Source organism: Euprymna scolopes, chromosome 7 (genome assembly GCF_053919585.1).
Source record: "Euprymna scolopes isolate OS-2025 chromosome 7, ASM5391958v1, whole genome shotgun sequence".
Lineage (NCBI taxonomy): Eukaryota > Metazoa > Mollusca > Cephalopoda > Sepiida > Sepiolidae > Euprymna > Euprymna scolopes.
Window position 1 is genome coordinate 48326759 of NC_136488.1, and position 20207 is coordinate 48346965.

The 20207-nt window shown below is 34.4% G+C and overlaps 1 protein-coding gene and 1 pseudogene across 1 annotated transcript in view; one reads left to right on the forward strand and one right to left on the reverse strand.

The window, feature by feature from the left end:
- Window positions 1–9606, reverse strand: part of LOC145279718 (uncharacterized) — a 30316-nt gene extending 20710 nt beyond the window's left edge. Inside the window, exon 1 of the mRNA XM_080131006.1 lies at window positions 9283–9606. Coding sequence (XP_079987132.1) covers window positions 9283–9328 — 46 coding nt within the window. The 5' untranslated portion in view covers window positions 9329–9606. The remainder of the gene's footprint in view (window positions 1–9282) is intronic.
- A 1257-nt stretch (window positions 9607–10863) lies between these two features.
- Window positions 10864–10980, forward strand: LOC145280401 (5S ribosomal RNA; annotated as a pseudogene).
- The last annotated feature ends 9227 nt before the right edge of the window (window positions 10981–20207 follow it).

Here is a 20207-nt window from a genome sequence, read left to right on the forward strand (position 1 = left end):
GAATTTCTTAACCCATTTTATATATATATATATATATATATATATATATATATATATAATTCAAACAGTGCTTGAATATATGGTTAAGTGGCAGTTTTAGTCATTTAGAACTGTTTTAAAGCTTCACCACTCACTCATTTTTCGACCAAATTTCAAACAATTATTACACCTTCTCAGCTATATTGTGAATTTTTTTTTCAATTTTAGTTCAGTAAAACAAAAGTTACGATGAATTTACTTGTGTCAAAGTCGTAAAAAACGTAAGGAGGTGAGCAATATTTTTTATGACTGGTTTCCATAGCAATCACGTCGCTTCTGCGACTACTGTTGCTACCAATTCACTGCTGTCGCGAAAAGAGAAGTAACAAGTGAAACAGACAGAGTGAAAGAATGAAAGGGAGATAATTAGGGGATTTTATTGAAAGCAGACGAGTGCCGTACATTGTTATTACATATGTGTATGTTATGTTTATGAGGGCAAAAAAATAAGACTGAAATTAAACAAAAGACAAGTGAATTTATTGGAAGTCTGAAAAAATCATGGATTACAATAAGGTTAAGCTTAAACATGGAAAAGTAAAGGACTAGTTGTTAAAACTGGAAAAGAAAAGGACAAGATATTTTATTAAAAATATTAATAAATTTATAACTAAAAATATTGCAGCATTAAGAATTTAAAAAAAAATATTTATAACATTATATAATCAATTCTTAATGCTGCAATATTTTAAGTTATAAATTTATTAATATTTTTTACTAAAATATCTCGTCCTTTTCTTTTCCAGTTTTAACAACTAGTCCTTTACTTTTCCATATTTAAGCTTAACCATATTACTTTCCATGCTCGCATTTTTCTATTGTAATATATATATATATATATATATATATATATATATATATATATGCACTCCTATAATTTTTTTGTGTATTGATATTCATATTAGAAACCTTTTTTTCTATTTATTTACAAAGAAAATAGAACATTGTTATATATGGATCTTAGAATCGCATTCATCTGCAAAAGATCTAGCTAATTTGCATTTTCTTTTAAACATTCATTTTAATTTATTCCCTATTAGTTTTTTCGGTTTTCTTATATATGATCATCTTTAGTTAACTATTATATGTAATTATATTCATGCAGCTAGCTATTGTATAGCTGGAAAAGTCTTCTCAATTATTAAATCATTTCTTTCTGATAGGTTCATAAGAGTAGTAGTTGAGGGGCAAAAATCAGAAGCTCACAGTATTAATGCCGGTGTCCCTCAGGGATCCATCCTGGGCCCAACTCTTTTCCTGATCTACATTAATGATCTTCCAAATCATATCCTTACATCATTTGTAGACATTTATGCTGACGACACTACCATTTATGGTACCACATCTAAGACAGTAAACGAGCAAGTTCTCTCCAATTCTCTCTCCTCTGATCTTGAGCACGTAGTACAATGGGGAAAGGAGTGGCTGGTTACTTTTAATGCATCTAAAACCAAGCTTCTCTCTTTACATCATCAACATTCTAATCCACATTTGTCATCAATTGAAATGAATGGCTCTCATCTTCAGGAGGCCTCAAGTTTTGACAAGCTTCTGGGCTTGACCATTACTCCTGATCTTAAATGGAACACGTATATCAAATCTGTTGCCAAGGCCGCTGGAAAAATGGTGGGATCTTTCTATCGATCCAGTAGATATCTCACTGCTGATGCTATTCTCTATCTATATAAGAGCCAGGTACGTCCAAGGATGGAATACTGTTGCCACATCTGGGCAGGAGCTGCTAGAAAGGACTTGTCCTGCCTTGATAGAGTTCAAAATAGACTTCGTAGCCTCGTAGGAGATGTCCTTTTCTCCTCCTTGCAACCTCTATCTCACAGAAGAGATGTTGCGAGTTTGTCTCTGATGTATCGTTATTTTCATGGAAAGTGTTCAACTGAGCTTCAATCTATGGTCCCCCCTCGCCAAACTTTCACAAGAAACACTCGTCTAGCTGTAAACACTATCAATAATTTCCCCCACTCTTTATCTGTCCCTAAACCTAAACATAGATTCCATGAACAAAGCTTCTTTCTTAGAACTGCACGCCTGTGGAATTGTCTTCCGTTTTCCTGCTTTCCGGCTGACTACAATATGGTTTTGTTCAAGTCTAAAGTAAATAAGTTCTTGATGAGCCGTTCCATATAAGTTATTAAATTTACCAAATTTTCATTACTAATGATTACTATATTGACCAACTTCTACTGTACACTCTTTAACCCTTATCCTTGAGTGGCCTCTGGGCCTTGATAATGTGGTGATGCCTTTGTAAAAAAAAAAAAAAAAAAAAAAAAAGCTATTCTACATGATTTATACTTGCATAATATTTGCATAAAAAGGTTATAGTAATCACAAACCATTTTTATATATTTACTAGCAGTTCTGCCCGGCTTTGCTCGGGCCCTATGTACTGTTCATAAGGTTATTTGCATATGTGTATATTAAAAAGTGTGAATATGTAAAGTAATGCCTTTCTGTATAATAGTTTTCCTTAACTACCATAGAAAAAAGACAGACAGATATTTTCACTTTTATGGATATAGATGGATAGATAGATAGATAGGATGCAATATATAGTAATGATTTAAAAAGTATAAAAAAAAGAGACTCATGTGCAACCACCGAGAATCGAAACCAAAATGTTCAGCTCACAATTTATTTTGCCTCCACCGTCAATTACTGGGCTATGAAGCTGGGCTGCAAGGCTGAAAATTAAAACATGAACCAATAGTTACTAAGTTATGCATTTGTAATGCCGGCGTTCGACCTTCACCTGGCAAATTTCATTTTTTAAAAATTTTCACTCTTTTGCACCGATTTTTCCGGACTAAAACACAAATATAAAGTTTGGCATGGATTCAAATACCTTATATACGAAGTTTCATGTCTGTAGACCAAAAACTCTAGGAGGAGTTTGGTAGGCAAAATTATATAAGAAAATTGTATTTTCTTTTTAAATAAATAGAAAAGAGGGTTTTTAATATGAATATCAATACACACAAAAGAAAAACGAATTTATAGGAGTATAGATAGATAGATAGATAGATAGATAGATGTATGCTTATATATATTCGTTTAAAACATTTTGCCTACCAAACTCCTATGACAGTTTTTGTGTCTACATACATGAAACTTAATATATAGGGTCTTCAAACCCAAGCAAAACTTTATATTTGGGTTTTAGCTGGGGAAAATCGGTGCAAAAGTGTGAAAATTAACATAATGGAATTTGTCAGATGAAGGTCGAACGGCGTCATTACGAATATGTGTGTGTAACGTAATAACTATGGCTGATGTTTCAATTTTTAGCTTTGCAGCAAACATGTCTTCATAGCTAAGGCATTAACGTCAAAGGAAAAAGTAAATCGTAAGCTAAACGTTTTGGTTTTGATTCTCAGTGGTGGCACACGAGTCATTGTTTTAAAACTTTTTAAATCATTACTATATACTGGGTTCAATATAATATAATGATAAATACAAAATCTGCATTAATCAAAATAGCATATTTAAGCGTATTTTACGACCGGGCAATGCCGGGCGGTCTGCCAATATATATATTTTACGAAAATATATTTGATACTTCTACAGTTTAATATATATATATATATATATATATATATATATATATATATATATATATATATTAGTATTGTAGTTTACGGGTCGTGTTATTGTTTTGAAACTGCAGGTGATTTTGTAAATAATGGTACTTTTTAATAATCTTCTAGTAGTGACATGATGCGAGTTGGAGAACTTCATGGATACAGGATGAAAGTGTTTGCTTCAGTTTTTGTGAGATTACCTATTTGATAGAAACATTTTGTTTGGAATAAATGTAATAATTATTAAACGGTGATGAAATGTACCATAGTTTCATAAACACGCTTTAGAAATTTCTGTAAATGGTGAAAGTGAAAGATTTGTTTTCGAAGAGTTCAGTTAAGTTTCTAGCCTCTAATACCAAGAGCAAAAGCGAGATTATATTATATAAAAAAAGAAGAAAAAGAAGAAGAAGAAGAAGAAGAAGAAGAAGAAGAAGAATAAGAAGAATATCAAAGATATTAATTACTAGCAGTTTCTACCCAGTGTTGCCCGGAAATATTTTTTACTTCCATTGTTTCACTTTAAAAAATACCGTTTTTTTTAAAAATCAAATTACCAGTTTACTAATAGGATTTTGAAAGCTAAATGTAATTATTATGGCTGTTTCATCATTAAACTATTGTTACTTATTCGCTGTCACTGGGTCTTCAAAAATGTCCAGTCTATATAAATTTTAACATCTACTTTTTTTGCTGGTACAAGATATATACACACTGACAGTGAGTAAAATCACGAAACAGTTGATCTACAAAAATATTTCACATCGACAAATCAGCTTTTGATTATAATTATTACTGGTGTTTTGACAAAAGGCGCATGGGGTGGTGCAGGTTTAGACAGTTGTCGGGTAGTGAAGAAAATAATGATGAGCCTGGTTCTCCTTCTGACGGACTGACTCTTTCTCTTTGTGACGATTTTATTTATAAAAGCATTCTTTTCCTATTGCAATGTTTAATATTCCCTTTGCCTATTAGTTCAACCTTTTGACCGATATCCTCTCACATATTTCTGGCTCAACTTATGCATTCTGTTAGACAGTGGTGGAAAATCCCGCATTCTTCACATTGAATCCATTTCGATGTGTGCAACCTGTGGAATAATTTTTCTTCCTGGGGTTGCCTGCCAATATCTAAAATTATTATCAGGTTGACAAAAAAGTTTTGTGGATTTTAACTTTTAAATTCAGATGAACATATCTTGGCTCAAACAAAAGTTTTTGGTTCCAAATAAGCACCATATGAATCAACACACTTTTGCCAATGCAAAGCAAGTGTATTTATACCAGTAACGCAAAGATCTTGCATTCTGGTGGCGATGAAGTCACTGAAGGCGTTTTTGATATCGTTTAGGTTTTTGAAACATTTCTCATGCAAAAAGTTTTTAAGATGCTTGAAAAAGTGGTAGTTAGTAGGTGAGAGGTATGGAGAGTATGGCAGATGAGGTAGAATTTCGTAACTCAATTCGTTCAACTTCTAGCAACATGTAGTCGAGCATTATCTTATTATTATTAACTAATGCTAAGTGTTGTTGTTGAAGTTTCTGATGCATTTCATCTATTCCTTGAAAGTACTTTTCCGCCATAATGGTTTTGCCTGCATTTAAAAGACTAATGGCTGAAACCGGTTGCAGATCACCAAACAGTCAGCATGACCTTCTTTTGGTGCAACTCTGGCTTCAGGATATGTCATTGAGCTTTGTCAGTGTCTAACCACTGAACTGAGCATTGCCAGTTCTCATAAAGAACCCGCTTTTCATCTCAAGCCACAACACTGTTGAGAAAAGGGTCATTCTTGTTGCATAAAAGAAGAGAAGATGACACTTCATAACAGCGTTTCTTTTGGTTGCCATTCAATTGGTGAGCCACCTATTTATTGTTTTTTGTCTCTCTCAAGTAGTTGGAAATCGTTGTATACGTTACATCTAATTCAGAAGCAAGTTCTTGAACAGTTGTGCGTGGATCAACTTCAACTAAGGCTCTTAATTGATCATTGGCAACATCCAATGGCCGACCGCTCATCATTTTCAAAAATTTCGTCGCCGCCACAAAATTTCTTAAACCACCATTGTGCTGTGTATTCAGTAGTGGTTACTGGGCTAAATGCTTCCTTTATATCGCAAGCTGTTTCGGCAGCTTTTCGGTCTAGCTTGAGTTGAAATAAGAAAATTGTGCGAATTTGTTTTTTCTTCTATCTTGTATTCAACGTTGTGAAAAGAAGACATAATTGTTTTAAAACGATTGTAATTTAAACGATTAAATAAAACGAAAAATGCTCTTTAAAATGATGTATAAAGTAAAGGTATTATAACGAAAACTTATTTGAAAATACATAATTTTCTGTAAGAACCTTCTTATCGACCTACTAAGTGAACCAAGTGTTATAAAACTATAATTTTATTAAGCTAATGTTACTATAAAATTAATACTAGCTTCCAAAGCTTTCAATGTTTTAAATGCACCAGGATTGGCTTAGAATTTTAAAGCCTAAAATGATTTTCTATTCGACAGTTTAAATGCTTCGAAATTCCTTCTAAATTTGGAAGAAGATTTTTTTCAGATTTTTATAGTAAAAAAGATTACTTGTGGCCCATTTATAGACTTGCATCGAATCACGAAGTAATTCATTCTTTTTTTACACCTATTAACATGGCTGACGTGTTTATAGAGGAACAGAAATGCATGTTTAAAAAAAATACTGCTAGGATGAAAATAAAACAATTCAAATAACATTAGAAGCCAAAATAAACACTTAGTTCTTATCTAGAATTCAACCTAATTAAAAACAAAAATACAGAAAAATCTTATCATGTACGTATCCGTCACGGAACGAAAATGTCATATTCCAAAAATCATATAAATTGATCAAGTACGTTTCTTTTTTTACTGAGAAAATAAAAATTTATAAGAAAGCCAGGATAGTGTGTCTCGCCCTGTCATCTTTAATGAATAAAGGGAGAAAATTCAAATCGAATTATCAAGATCCAAATCAACCTTGTGATGATTACGATTTACTATTAAAATCACTACTACTACTACTACTACTACTACTACTACTACTACTACTACTACTACCAAAAAAAATGATTTTCTATATATAAAAAATATTACATAATTTTTGGAATATGACATTTTCGTTCCATGACAGGATATGTACATCATAAAAATGTTTCTGCATTTTTATTTTTTGAATTAGGTTGAATTCTGGACAATAACCAAATATTTCAGTTTTTGGAATATAGTTTTCTCTGGGATTTTCAGAAGATGGAGAAAACTTTAGAAAAACAGCGTTATTACCAAATAGAGCTGAAAAATTAATGCATACTAGCATGACTTGTGGAAATTCTATGGAATTAAAAATTAATCGAATCAAGAAATATGTTTTCATAAAACTGATATTTTTCTGGATGGCACAAAAAATTAGTTTTTTGGACAGAAAAACTAATAACATATAACAAATACGAGTTTATTAACATTTCTATGAAAACAGTCTCCATTGTATTTGAAATATAAAATACGATAAATTAATAAGTACTAATAAATACTCAGAACCTAATATTGTGCTACATAGTTCAATACAAATAATAAAATCACATTGTAAGAAACAATAATTTCTCCTTCAGTCTAGCACCTCTTAGCAGACAATATTCTTTTTTTTCCCTGTTTCTTTCGAATTTTCCCTTTTTATGTAATGTTTCACTGATTTCTTTCTTCAATGAAGAACCGCTGCACATCGAAATTACTACGAGTTCCTTTCTCACACCATTTTATAATAATGATCATATATTATTATAATGATATTCGAAAACGAGGCTACATCAAAAGGAGGTCATTCTCATATTCTTGTCCAGGTTTGCCAGAAAAAAAGTCAAGTTCACGATATTTGGCTCCAAAAAGCCAAATATCGTGAACTTGACTTTTTTTTTTTTTTAAAATAGTTGTTTGTTTTTGAAAAAAAATTATTTAGCCTTTTTCAAAGTGTAATGTACAGACTAACTAAGGAAGGAACAAGCAGAATATTATATAGATGACATGTAGTTCAATGTGGGAAAAGAAATTGAAACCAGGCTCCATCAAGGATGCCACTGTATGAAAAGAAATATTGATGGATATAATTTATGATATTGTTGGCATTGCAGCTCTTTTTATCCTTGAAATTGTAGTTTCAAGACAGATCCATAAAAGAAAAAGAATGCAGATAGAATTTCGGAGGATTTTCGGATTTCTTTGTTGCTTATTTTGATTCACGTTATACTTGATGCTTGTCTATAACTCCCCTCCCCAGGGAGAGGTGAAAACAAAACAAAAACAAAGAAAAATCTTTATGATATACGTATCGTGACAAAAAAAAAAAAGAAGAAAATACGAGACACAAAGAATCACTCAATTTGATCAAGTAGTTTTATTTTTATAAATAAAATTATTTTAAAGCAATTCATGGGAATTCGTAGGCATTACAATGTTGTACGAGGCTGATTCTAAACCGTATTTCTGAGGGACAATTTTAAAGGATAGTTAACCAGTGATGAATATCAAAATGGCGTTGCGAAATCGTTGCTTATCCACAAAATTTGACATTTTTTTTTCTCAATAAAATTACCTAATCAATTTGCATGATTTTATTTGCAAATGTATGAGTAAAAAATCGTGCAATCAGAAAAGCTGTAAACAAGACACGTCCACGTCCACCATGTTGAAAATGATGAAACGACATCGGAGACTCCATTGTAATATTTTATCCTTCACACGTATGCTCAATAATAAAGACCAAACTGTATTGTATTTAAATAAATTTATAAATATAAACTCATCACGGTATACAAACATTAGCGAGTAAAATAATTTTAATTGTTTAGAAAAGGAAAAGTAAGTAAGTAAGTCAGCCCCCCCCTCACCGTCTTAAATGAATTCAGAAAGAAATCTTTCATTTCATTTTTCATAATGAAACGTTTTTGTTTTTTACTTCTTTATATACCGGTTGATATGCTTTTCTTTTTTTTAATTGGGGGTCACCACTTATCAAGGCTCGAAGGTCACTCGAGGATAAGGGGAAGCAGGCTATTTTTTTAATGCTTTCTAAAATTTCCATTTTAAGATGTTTTCTTTCTTTTTTTTTACTTTACTTCCCCGATTAAGATGTTATTTTGGTACTCGTGCAGTTTATGGACCGTGCTGAAATAACGTTATTATTTAGAAGGCCATTCTAACTAAGCATGAGGAGGAGGTCTTAAAAAAAAAACTATTTTGATAAACAAAATATACTGTAAGAAATAAATTTAGCTCGAAAATCCTACATAAAAAAAAACGTACGGTCCATTATTTTATATGAATATGAATATTAGTGCGAACACCGGCGAAGCATATTTTTCGCCGCCATTTTTTTTTACGCAGTGCGTGGACTCATTAAATTATAAGACACTTAGGTTTTGTCCCTAAAAGTAAATATAATGCTTTTGTTCAATAATAAGCTGCTTTGAAATAGACATTTTAAGGATTACCCTAAAGTTAATGTTAACCCATCTTTAATATTAAGACATCTTTCTCCGACTCAGTTACCTCTCTCATTAGTATGACCCTATTTTAACAGTCAAATGCAAACAGAATGAACAAAGGAAATTGTTCATCAAATAAAGACGAAATTTACTTACCAACGTTGAGACAAAATAGGAACAAGATCGAATATTGGATGTACATTTTGCAGCGTCTTTGTTGTATTATATTATTATTTCTACCGAGCACAAATCTGCTGGGTTGCTATATTTGTTTTTGGTGGAGTTGTTATTTAGTTTTCGACTGGAGAACTTACTTTACCGAGCGAAGAAATATATCGAGAGATAGAGAGAGAGGCACCACAACAATGAAAAAAGAAACCCACAGCCGATCAAGGTGTTGCCTGGTCTCACAAGACTATCAGATTTAATTTCAGTCAACAAAACGAACGTACCGATCGCAGAGGTGGACAATCTGAAATTGAGCAAACGAATTTAGCCAAGGCCATCGAGTACGTCCCGTCCGAAGAGTGAAAGAGATTAGTTGGTAAATCGCTGATTAGATCAATTAGAGTGAAGAACTCAAGAGACGGTTTCATGTAATTTAATTTCAGGGTAATTGCTCGTTTGCGATGCCGTTTTAGAAGCGACAACGCTCATTCATACTCGCCTTTCATACAGAAACGTTGTCTACAAAAGATTTTTGGTACCCTTAAAGAAAAACACGATAGATTAATCTATTGATAAACTAGAAGAACACCCGTCCCAGGACGGATATACCCCACCCCCCCGTCCCGAACACAACATTTTTCATCCCTTTTACGTCCGCTTAAGAAAATTAAAATCAAGATATAATTCCATTAAATAACATCGTGAATCGTTATTTCAATTTTAATCAGACGCCATTATATGGTTTTTATTCTAGAAAAATGTTAACAATTAAAATTTTTATTCTCAGCTCTACAAAATCAACAGAGATTAGACCATTCCTATAATGATCTTGCCCCTGTTGATTTTGCGGGGGGAGGGGGTGTTAGTTCTGTGCAGTTCTAGGAGGCCCACCCTCTCAGGCTTTGTCTTCCTTCTTTGAGAAGGAGTTAGTTTATTGCTTAATCGTCTGAGGCGCCCTTACTGGGGAATGCTGACGTTGTTGCCCAGGCACTTTTTGCAGATCAGAGGGCCCCTCCTCGGGGGTGCTGACTTTTCAATCCCACTTTCCGACCCTGGTGTCACAGTTCTTGCAGTGGGAGAGAACTATATACCCTTAAAGGGCTAAAAAGTCTCAAGAAGAAATTAAAACTCAGGGAATTCTATCATAATTGATGTCTTATGGCTATGCAAATCTGAAATATTTGAATTTTCAAATGGGGGAGTTGCGTGGCATTATACTGCCCTAAAACTCTTTTAAAATACTCAAAAGAAACTGAAAAATTTGTAATACTTATTAATCGATGCCTAATATCTATCGTTTAAATTCCACAAAATGTTGGATGTATCTGAATTTTTATGAAGGACTTCCACTCTTTATTTACCCGCTTTACATAAAACTAAATGAAACTAAATATAGCCGACATTATCCACTCTTACGCCTAGCAGTTGTGTTCCAAAGTTGATAATGATCGGTTAATTAGTTTAAAAAGCAATCCTGTATCTACAAATACATAAACGTATACACATGTACCTAACTTTATGTAAATAGAGACATATTGAGTATATTTAGTCTAACTGTATAATAGGGATTGATACGGCATAATCATGTTGACACACTGGTTCTCGTCAGATCACCCAAGTTAAGCAACACTGAACCTGGTTAGTACCAGATGGGTGACCATTTGGGAATTCTAGGTGCTGTATATGCTCTCCGCTTATCTCAGCATTTGTTTCCAGTCGTCCTGTACATACACTTCACTTGCAACTGGTATTTAACAATGTCAACTCAGCAGAGGTGTGGTTGGAGATTGTGCACCTCCTCCACAAAAATTTCACATGCAGGCACCCCTTCGTGGGTATCCATAGTCTGTCAAAGACTGAAGGCGCCCCATAATAAGGATTGTATAAAAACAATGAGTTTGCATACTTTTGACACGACTTTCAAATATAAGAATAGTGAGTAGGTATAAAATAATTTGGAATAAAAATGTCCTTAATAAATTTCAATATTCAGCAACATAATTAATTTTTGCATTATTTGGACCACTATTCTCATCTTGGTTGTGAGAGGTGAGTTGTCCATGGCTAACAACACGGACTGATGACTTGGTGTTCCAAGCTCGAATCCAGTTCAATCCACAAACATCACTTTCACCTAGGACATTGGTAACCTTCACGTGATCCCTTCTGTAAGTACCCAATATCTTTCTAGAAAGGATTCTGACTAGAAAAAAATGGGAAAACCAATACCAACAATAAAATCTTTGGATTCATTTCGTCTTACCTTACCAATATTTCAAATTAGAGGTTTAATATTTCAAATAATATTTTTTTCATACTGGAATTTTTTCGATGAGGATTTATGGTTTGTGTCTATATGGACTAAGCCAGGCACTAGTGGTGGGTACCACATCAGATCCTCTTCGAAAGTGGCTGGGATGGTTGGAGGAGGAGATCTGCTCAGAGTGGAATTGGGCGCTGGGTTGGGCTTATCTCAATAATTCTGAGTTTTCCCTGTTGACTGACAATCTTCTCTCATGGACGGCTCCCTCGTTCCCTCTCTTTCTCTTACTTGTATCCCTAGTCTATATATAAAAATATATAGAAACCTACTCTTGTCTGAAATGCACTGCTCCTCTTTGCCAAACTGGCAATAACCCTTATCCCTGAGTGGCTTCCGGGCCTTGATAAGTGGTGATCACTGTGTAAAAAAAAACAAAAAACAAAAAAAAACTTCACATAGAAGATTCAAAGATCGTTCGCTGGTGTCCACACTGCAATGACAGAGAAATTGAAACAGCCAAGCACGCCTTTTTCTATTGCGGGGCCAACTTCGAGGCCCCACGGAGTATGTCAGATAGGTAATGACTCACATTGATGCTAAGCGTCTGCTGTTCTTGAACGCTACTTATGTTATAGACAATGTTGATCCGCCGCTGTCTAGAGAGAAAAAATGGGTTTTCTAGCTATCCTGGCAGTAGCAAGAATGATGACATGGGTTACACGCCACAAAAAGGTCTACGAGGAAACATCTGTTTCAGATTGTCATTTAGTTGTTTACTTTAAACATTTGCTCAAAGAGAAAATCAGATGCGATTGGGTTATATGATCAGGTGTATGCATAACGAGTGTATATACATGCGTTCATGCACGTTTAGTTTATATAATTATACATATGTATGAAACTGATGCTCGTATTGTCTAATTATAAATGCTGGTGTGTGTGTATGTGTGTTTACACATATTCAGAGTTCGCATAACATGGACAATGCAACAATTATCAGTTCGGGACGAGTTCAGCAAACATGACACATACGCACAAAATGGCTGTTTGATGACGGACTACTAACCTTAGGTTGTGGCTTCCTTCGTCTCTCAGACACTGCAAGAAAACATTTCACTGTGAAGCAGTAACAACAGGACTTGTTTTTTTTTGGTTTTCCTCGTTTATTTTCATTTTCACAATTAGGTGTTTCCCTCAGGGATTTACAACGCTTTCTCCCTTTAGTTCTTACATCGTCTCTTTCTGCTTTCACAACTGACAAAGTCAACCTTCTCTCATGGATGGCCCCCTCGTTCTCTCTCTCTTACTTATATCTCTAGTCTATATATCAAAACCTATTCTTTCTTTGTTATCAAATCAATTCCATTGTTTATATAAAATTGAATTTCTAAATCCATTTTATTACATAACTATCTCTGTAATATTTTATTGTTTATAAATCTAAATCTAAGTTAAAATTCCTCCGTTAGATTTTAACACAAATATTTTAGCCAAACATTCCTTTCTTTCAAGTCATTCTCTCCACATATCCTTTTCTACACGACACTTAACAAATTAATAATACTAATCGTTCAGATCTTGGCATTGCCCACAACAACATAACACAGATACTACGCTGTGATCACCGCCAAAAGGCACAACATAACGCACTGAGTGACTTTTTACATTATTTGAATCTACAATCTTATTTTCATTTTTGTAATCGTTTGTATTTTTAATATTGGTGTTCTACTGGCAATTTTGCCAATATGTACGGCTATCCACAAGTTCTGCCTGTTTATTTGAAATCCGATTTTTACTGACTGTTCTGCTTCCCCATAATAATAATCGTTCAGACCTTTGGCATTGCCCGCCACAACATAGCACAGATACTCTTCTATGATCATAGCCAAAAAGCCCAGCGTAACAATTGGAGGAGGTTGCCTTGAGTGGATTTCTATAAGAGGTGGGTGCATAACACTAGTTTGTGCATCCGTCAAAGAGCCAGGTATAAATATATGTTCCCTCCATAGGCATGGCACACACAGTCCTGATTTCATTGGAACCCATCCCGTAGAAATAGACTAGTATGATTTCTAAAGTCTTAATCGGTGGTACAAATGAGATCCTGATCTTGTTTTGTTTTTTGGTGCTAGAAAACCTCTGAAAACGCCCAACCCCGACATTTCTCTTGCCTCCAGTCTTCCCTCACAGGTCTTGTTTCTCAGAGGTCACTTTTCACCGCCTCGTTCCTTCCTAATTTACCTATCTTTTCACATCTCCTATTAGCCCCCACTCCCAATTAGAGACCGACCTGCTTGTTTTCGGTTTCTCAGAAAACAGTGGGCATTCTAACAAGTGTTAAAATACCCCAATAGGCATTTTGTTTGGTTTCAACATTTATTTTTTGGGTGTTTTTTCTAGATTTCCTCATCATTCATCCAACATATATTCATACTCAATGGACTTTATTTTAGAAAATTTAAGACTTTTTTCTTTACACAATGACCTTTTTCACATCCCACATTTTGTTGATAAATATATATAAAAATAAAATTATACACGCACACATGAACATATTCACCATATTTTAAAAAAACATTCAGGATTCATTAAGTAGGATTAACTCCATGGTGTGAATGCGGTATTGTGGTGAAAGGTCCCGACTAACAGTAATCTCAAATTTCGTAGACAATAAAAAACCATGCCCCCCCCTAGTTTTCTTAAGGTTTCATGCCTAATTTTTTTGTCATTCATTTTGAATTATATTCCTTCATGTTTTCAAGATTATACATTTGATTTGAGTCGCAATAAAACTAAATATATAGGATTACAGTGTAGTATCTGTTCTGATGTTGCACTTGAGTTAGTTTGTTCTTGGTTAATGGAGGAGAAACCCTCTATACTGAGGCAATTTTATTTTTGCCTACTTCCAGAGTGCCCTTTTTGAGAGAGCTGGTTTTCCCCACATTAAAAATTACCTTGTGTCACATTTTTCTTTTGTGGGGAAGCAAATAAATACTAATAGAATAAGTGGGCTTTTAAAATCAATGTCAGAAGCGAGAAAAAAAAAAAACTTAATTTCCTAGGGATATATTTAGTAAACAATGGCATTATTATTTTATAAGCTCGTTAACTGATGGAATCAAGTTATAGAGAGCAAAGATTGTTATTGTTTTGAATAAATATCTTAAAAAAAAACGCACAGTTTTTCGTTTTCAAGATAAAATTTTTTCATTCTTTTTCATTGTCATTTCACCCCCAAAAAGCCACAGACCTACTTAGTCGTGGGGAGCTACTATTTGGGACCAGATTTGAATGGATACTATTTAGGGAGTTGGGCAGTGAGATATCTGTTTATATTAAACTTGAATTTCTGCCTGTCAGTACAGTCAGGGAAGCAGAGGCCCAGGAGAAAATTCCAAAATGCAGCAATCTGAGGGTAAAAGCTATTTGATGAGAAAGCTTTACCGCATCTAGGGATCTCTACAGTGTAGGGGTGGGATTTCTCTGCTTGTCAGGTTTGTCGAGGGTATTGTCGTTGAGGGAGTACTTGCAGTTTGCTAGAGCACTTGTCATTGAAATACTTGTAAAACAGGCACAAGGATACGTTTCGGTGATGGGACAGAGGTTGGAGTTTAGTTGATAGTTCAGGATTAGTTTAGGTTGGTGACTCCTTTTTGAACCCTGTCTAAGAGCGAGAGACTAGGGGCAAATGCACCAGCCCAGATGTAGAAGAATACTCCATGCATGAGCGAACAGTGGCCTTGTAAAGGTACAGGATACGCTCGGGTGTGAGTAGCCTTTTATTAAGGTAGAGAGAGCCCATCTTCCTTGCAGTTACCTTGGGAATTGCCTCAATGTATTTATTCCAATCCATGTTGTCTGTGAATGTTAACCCTAGAAGCGTGAGGGAAGTACTTTCAGGCAGTGTATCAATAGCCATGGCAATCCGTAATTGAGAAGGTTTCTTGTAATTATTAAAGGAAATAAGCTTAGTCTTGGCAACATGCATAGATTTATTACGGCATCATGAACAAGGGAAGGGGTGATTTTCAGATGTTTGAGTGTGGCAGCTGTCTACAAAGGGAAATTTGGAAGAGTGGCTTGCTGGGTCTAAAGTGGAATGTTAGGCAAAACGTTAGAAAAATAGGTTTGACTTCAGTTTCCGTGCAAACAATTGTAAGGTTGTTGGATAGTGGGGGAACTGTCGACTGTCTATAATTTACTACACTTTTATAAATTTTCCAGAAATCACAAGTTCCTAATTTCTGCGACTCAATGCGTTTTTTGATGACTTCAGAATGCCTTTTCTTGGCTGTGGCTATTTCCTCTCTTACAATTATTTATAGCTTTTACAAAATTTTGCCTATTTGTATTGGACTTATGTCGGATAAATCTGTAGAATGCACACTGCCTTTGAGTGATACGAGGGGTATGCAATAACTAATGCCCCTGACCCATTTCCCATAGCAGTAGAGCAATGGAACTTGGCACAATTATTAGTCTTTCTCTACATAGGAACCACCCAGAGTTATGCATTTCTCCCATCGTTTGATGCAGCTCTGGAGACCGTTTTTGTAGAACACCCCAGGTTGGTCGTCCAACCACGACGTGACTTCAGAAATCAAGGCTGCATCATCTGGGAAACGCTTTCCTTTCAAAAACAAATTCATGGCTGGGAAAAGGTGAAAGTCAGAGGGTGCAAGGTCAGGAGAGTAGGGAGGATTTCATAACCACGCGCCTGCGCTTCTGATCTGACAACATGCGAGTTGTGGACTGGAGCATTGTCCTGCAGGAGGAAGGTACCTTTACTGATCTTGCCCCATTGATTTCCTCAAAAGTGAAACATAATAGGCTCCTGTAATTGTGGTACCCTTTTCCAGGAAATATGTCATCACTACTCTGTTCTGGTCCCAAAAGATTGTGAGCATGACCTTGCCAGCAGAGGGCTGCAACCTTGCCTTCTTTGGAGGTTGTGAGTCCAAGTGCTTCTACTGCATTGACTGGGCTTTGGTCTCTGGATCATAGTGATGGACCCAGGTTTCATCCTGTGTAATAAGTCTTTTGAAAAATTTTGACTCATCTTCTTGGCACATCTCCAAATTCATCCTCGAGCACTCGACGTATTCTCGCTTCTGGAATGGTGTCAGCAACCTGAGAATCCCTCTGGCAGACACCTTATGCATATGCAAATGGTCATGAATGATAGTTTCCACAGACCCTGTACTAATCTTAACATCTTGGGCTATTTGGCGAATAGTAATGTGCCGATCTTCCAAAATGGCAGCCTCAACTTGATGGAAAGATGCCTCATCAATGGCAGAAGGGGGGGCGACCAGGTCTGGGAGCTGCTTCCACAGACTTCCGGCCATGTTTGAATTCACGATGCCAGCTTTTTACAAGGTCATATGATGGGGCATTATCACCATAAGTTTCTTTCATTTCATCAAAAGTCTCCTGTGGTGTTCGTCCTTTCAAATACAAAAACCGAATCACTGCTCGATATTCAACAGGCTCCATTTCACACCTGACTCAGTTCAAACACCTGCAAAACAGAAACCACAATTAGTTCAGAGCTGTAATTTGCCACATAACCCGTAGAGATATAAATCATTGCAAATGCAAAATTTCAGCTAGATCAGACAACTGGAAGTGGGTCAGGGGCATTACTTAATGTTGATCCTATCAATCTGGGAGATGTCTTGGAAACATAACTGTCTGCAATAGGGAATGAGATAGAGAGAAGCTATGTGTTATGCCACCAGCTACGTCTGTGTAAGTAGAGAAACCAAGCCAATTACTGTGGTGGACATTAAAGTCATCAGATACTTGCAATTATCGCCCCATTAATCTCCTCCCTCTCTTCACCAAAATCTTGGTGTCCTTAATTAATCAAGCACTGGCCCGTCACCTCACAGACAATAAACTTTATTTATCTAGGGAGAATGCGGCATCTATGCTGTCAGAGTCTTGGTTGATTAGGGTACAGTTCTAGGTTGAGGGAGAGCGGTAGAGAAAGTATAAGTAGCTAACGCTATGTTGCAGGTTAGGCTAAAGCACATTTAAAATTGGCAAATAAAGAAAGAGAGAAAGAGAGACTGCACTAAACTCTCAAACACTGGGAGAGCAACTAGTTTAGGAAAACGAAATCTTTGTTGAAATAACACCTATAACTATGCAGATTTCTGACACGTAATACACCGTGCCTCTGTTTAAAGAAAGTTTGTCTTCTCCACAAAACATGACCAACCACAATCAAATGAAGACAAATTATCATAAATGACGCTCACTAAATCGTCGAAATATGGAAGATGAAGACAATTCAATCATTTTATTTGTTGTGTTTGGATACTTTAGAATCTAGATATACAAATAAACCAGTAAATTTAACGATGAACAAAAAAAAAAAAAATAAAAATAAAAAGAAGAAATGTTTTCTCGTGCAAATTTACAAAAGCGTGAGAGAGAATACATTCGAAAGGATTAACATTCAAGGCTAAAGTGATTTTCCCGCGAAACGAAAAGCAAGAAGTGTTAAGAAGAAAGACAAACAAACAAAAAAAAAAAAAAAAAAAAAAAAAAAAACAGAAAGAAAAGAATTGTTTAAGAAATAAACACTAGTTTTCAACAAAAGAAAATCTAATTGCAGTGGAGGCGAAATGAGGAAATCAGTTTCTAATAAGATTGTATTAATTTATCTTTCGACTCACATTTGTTTCTTTTTGTTTTTTTACGTCATGTCATTACGATGATTACGAGACAGATTTGAAGAGGTTAGTTTTGTAGTTTGATCTATTTAAAGCAAGAACCCGCCATTGTTTAGTTTTCATTAAGTTCATGACTTCGCAGTGTGACCTGAGTAGCGAAACAATAGACAGCTGTTTGAAAAATAGACTTGAATCTGTGTTATGTCTTTAGGCTAAAATCCCAAGGCTTAACTTGTTGAAAGCAATTAACACGTCACAACCGTTAGTCGTTAACTCTTTAACTAGCAATTTTGAACAATGAATCCAGAAAGCATCGAAGTCAACGGAATTTATAACTATGAAATTTGAGCAGAAAAATTAAAAAACAAAGGTGAATTCTAAGGTTTTAATCCGACTAAGTCAGTGGACCATTCTTGATTGATATATATATATATATATATATATATATATATATATATATATATATATATATATATATATATATATATATATATATATATATACTAGCAAAAGTACCCGTCGTTGACTGGGGTTAAAAACAGCCTCCAGAAAATGGACTCTGATTTATTAAAGTATGAGAGGTTATGGAAAAGGAAGGGTTGTAATGAGATAGCTTCGAATTTGGGGGTATCAAAACTAAAGCAAAATATGATGAAAGCAAAAATAAAATAGATAAACCCAATAATTTATTATACCATACCTGTTCACACTGAAACATTTATCACAATATTCTGTGGATCTATATTAAAAAAACCTTGTTAAACTTTGTGACATATTTCCATTCTATGGAGGTCAGGTGCAAACGAACACCCCATAATTTTATTATACCATATTTCTTCAAACTGAAACATAATTATCAAAGTATACTTACGCAGATAGATATGAAAAGTCTTTATTAAAGCTTGTACCTATTTCCATTCTATGGAGGCCAGGCGCGAACGCATACCCCACAATTTTATTATACCATCCCTATTTAAGTTAAAACATACTTATCAAAGTATTCTTATGTACATCTATATCAAAAACACTTGTAAACGTTTTAATTTTAATTCTTAAATTTTTTATTTTCATACTTTGTGGACCAGGCGCGAACGCAGACCCCACAATTTTAATGAACCATCGTTCTACCAGATCAAACATACCCATTCCTGTGTCTCGATACATCTATCATTATATGTAATCAGTTTTTTAAAATAGTCAACCCTATAGGAGCCTATTCGTGACCGCACGCACGCACACACACACACACACACACACACACACAGCTTTATATTATATATATATATATATATATATATATATATATATATATATATATATATATATCTGTGGAAATATTTTTGTGCACTACTTATATTTCCTTTTTATATATACTAATCCTTATTTAAGAAGCTCAATGTAATTACAAAGCATATAATGAATAAATGACAAACGCCTATATTCCAAATTTCATGATATTGACCATCTTATAATTTATTCCTTTAATTCAGTTGACATTTACACTTCTTGACAGTATCTAATTGGAAGAGAAGCTGCAATTAACTTATTATTTGCTTACATTACGCCATTTTGAATGTAGAAATCGCATTTTATTTCCTTTTGGTGGATTGGTAATTGTAATTTCTTCTGATGAGTCAAGTACAAAATAGATTCATTGACTGATATAATAATTAAGTGAATGATTTTGTGCTACGAAACAGATGCTGTCAACAAGTGTGAATGTCAACTGAATTAAAGGAATAAATTGTAAGATGGTCAACATCATGAACTTTGGAATTTAGACTTTTGTCATTTATTCAATATATATATATATATATATATATATATATATATATATATATATATATATATATATATATATATATACTTCAGAATAAAATTATCTAACAATCAGCTGGTATGGAAACCTGTGATTATAAGATTTACAAGATATTACTGGCAATAATATTCTATAAGTATTA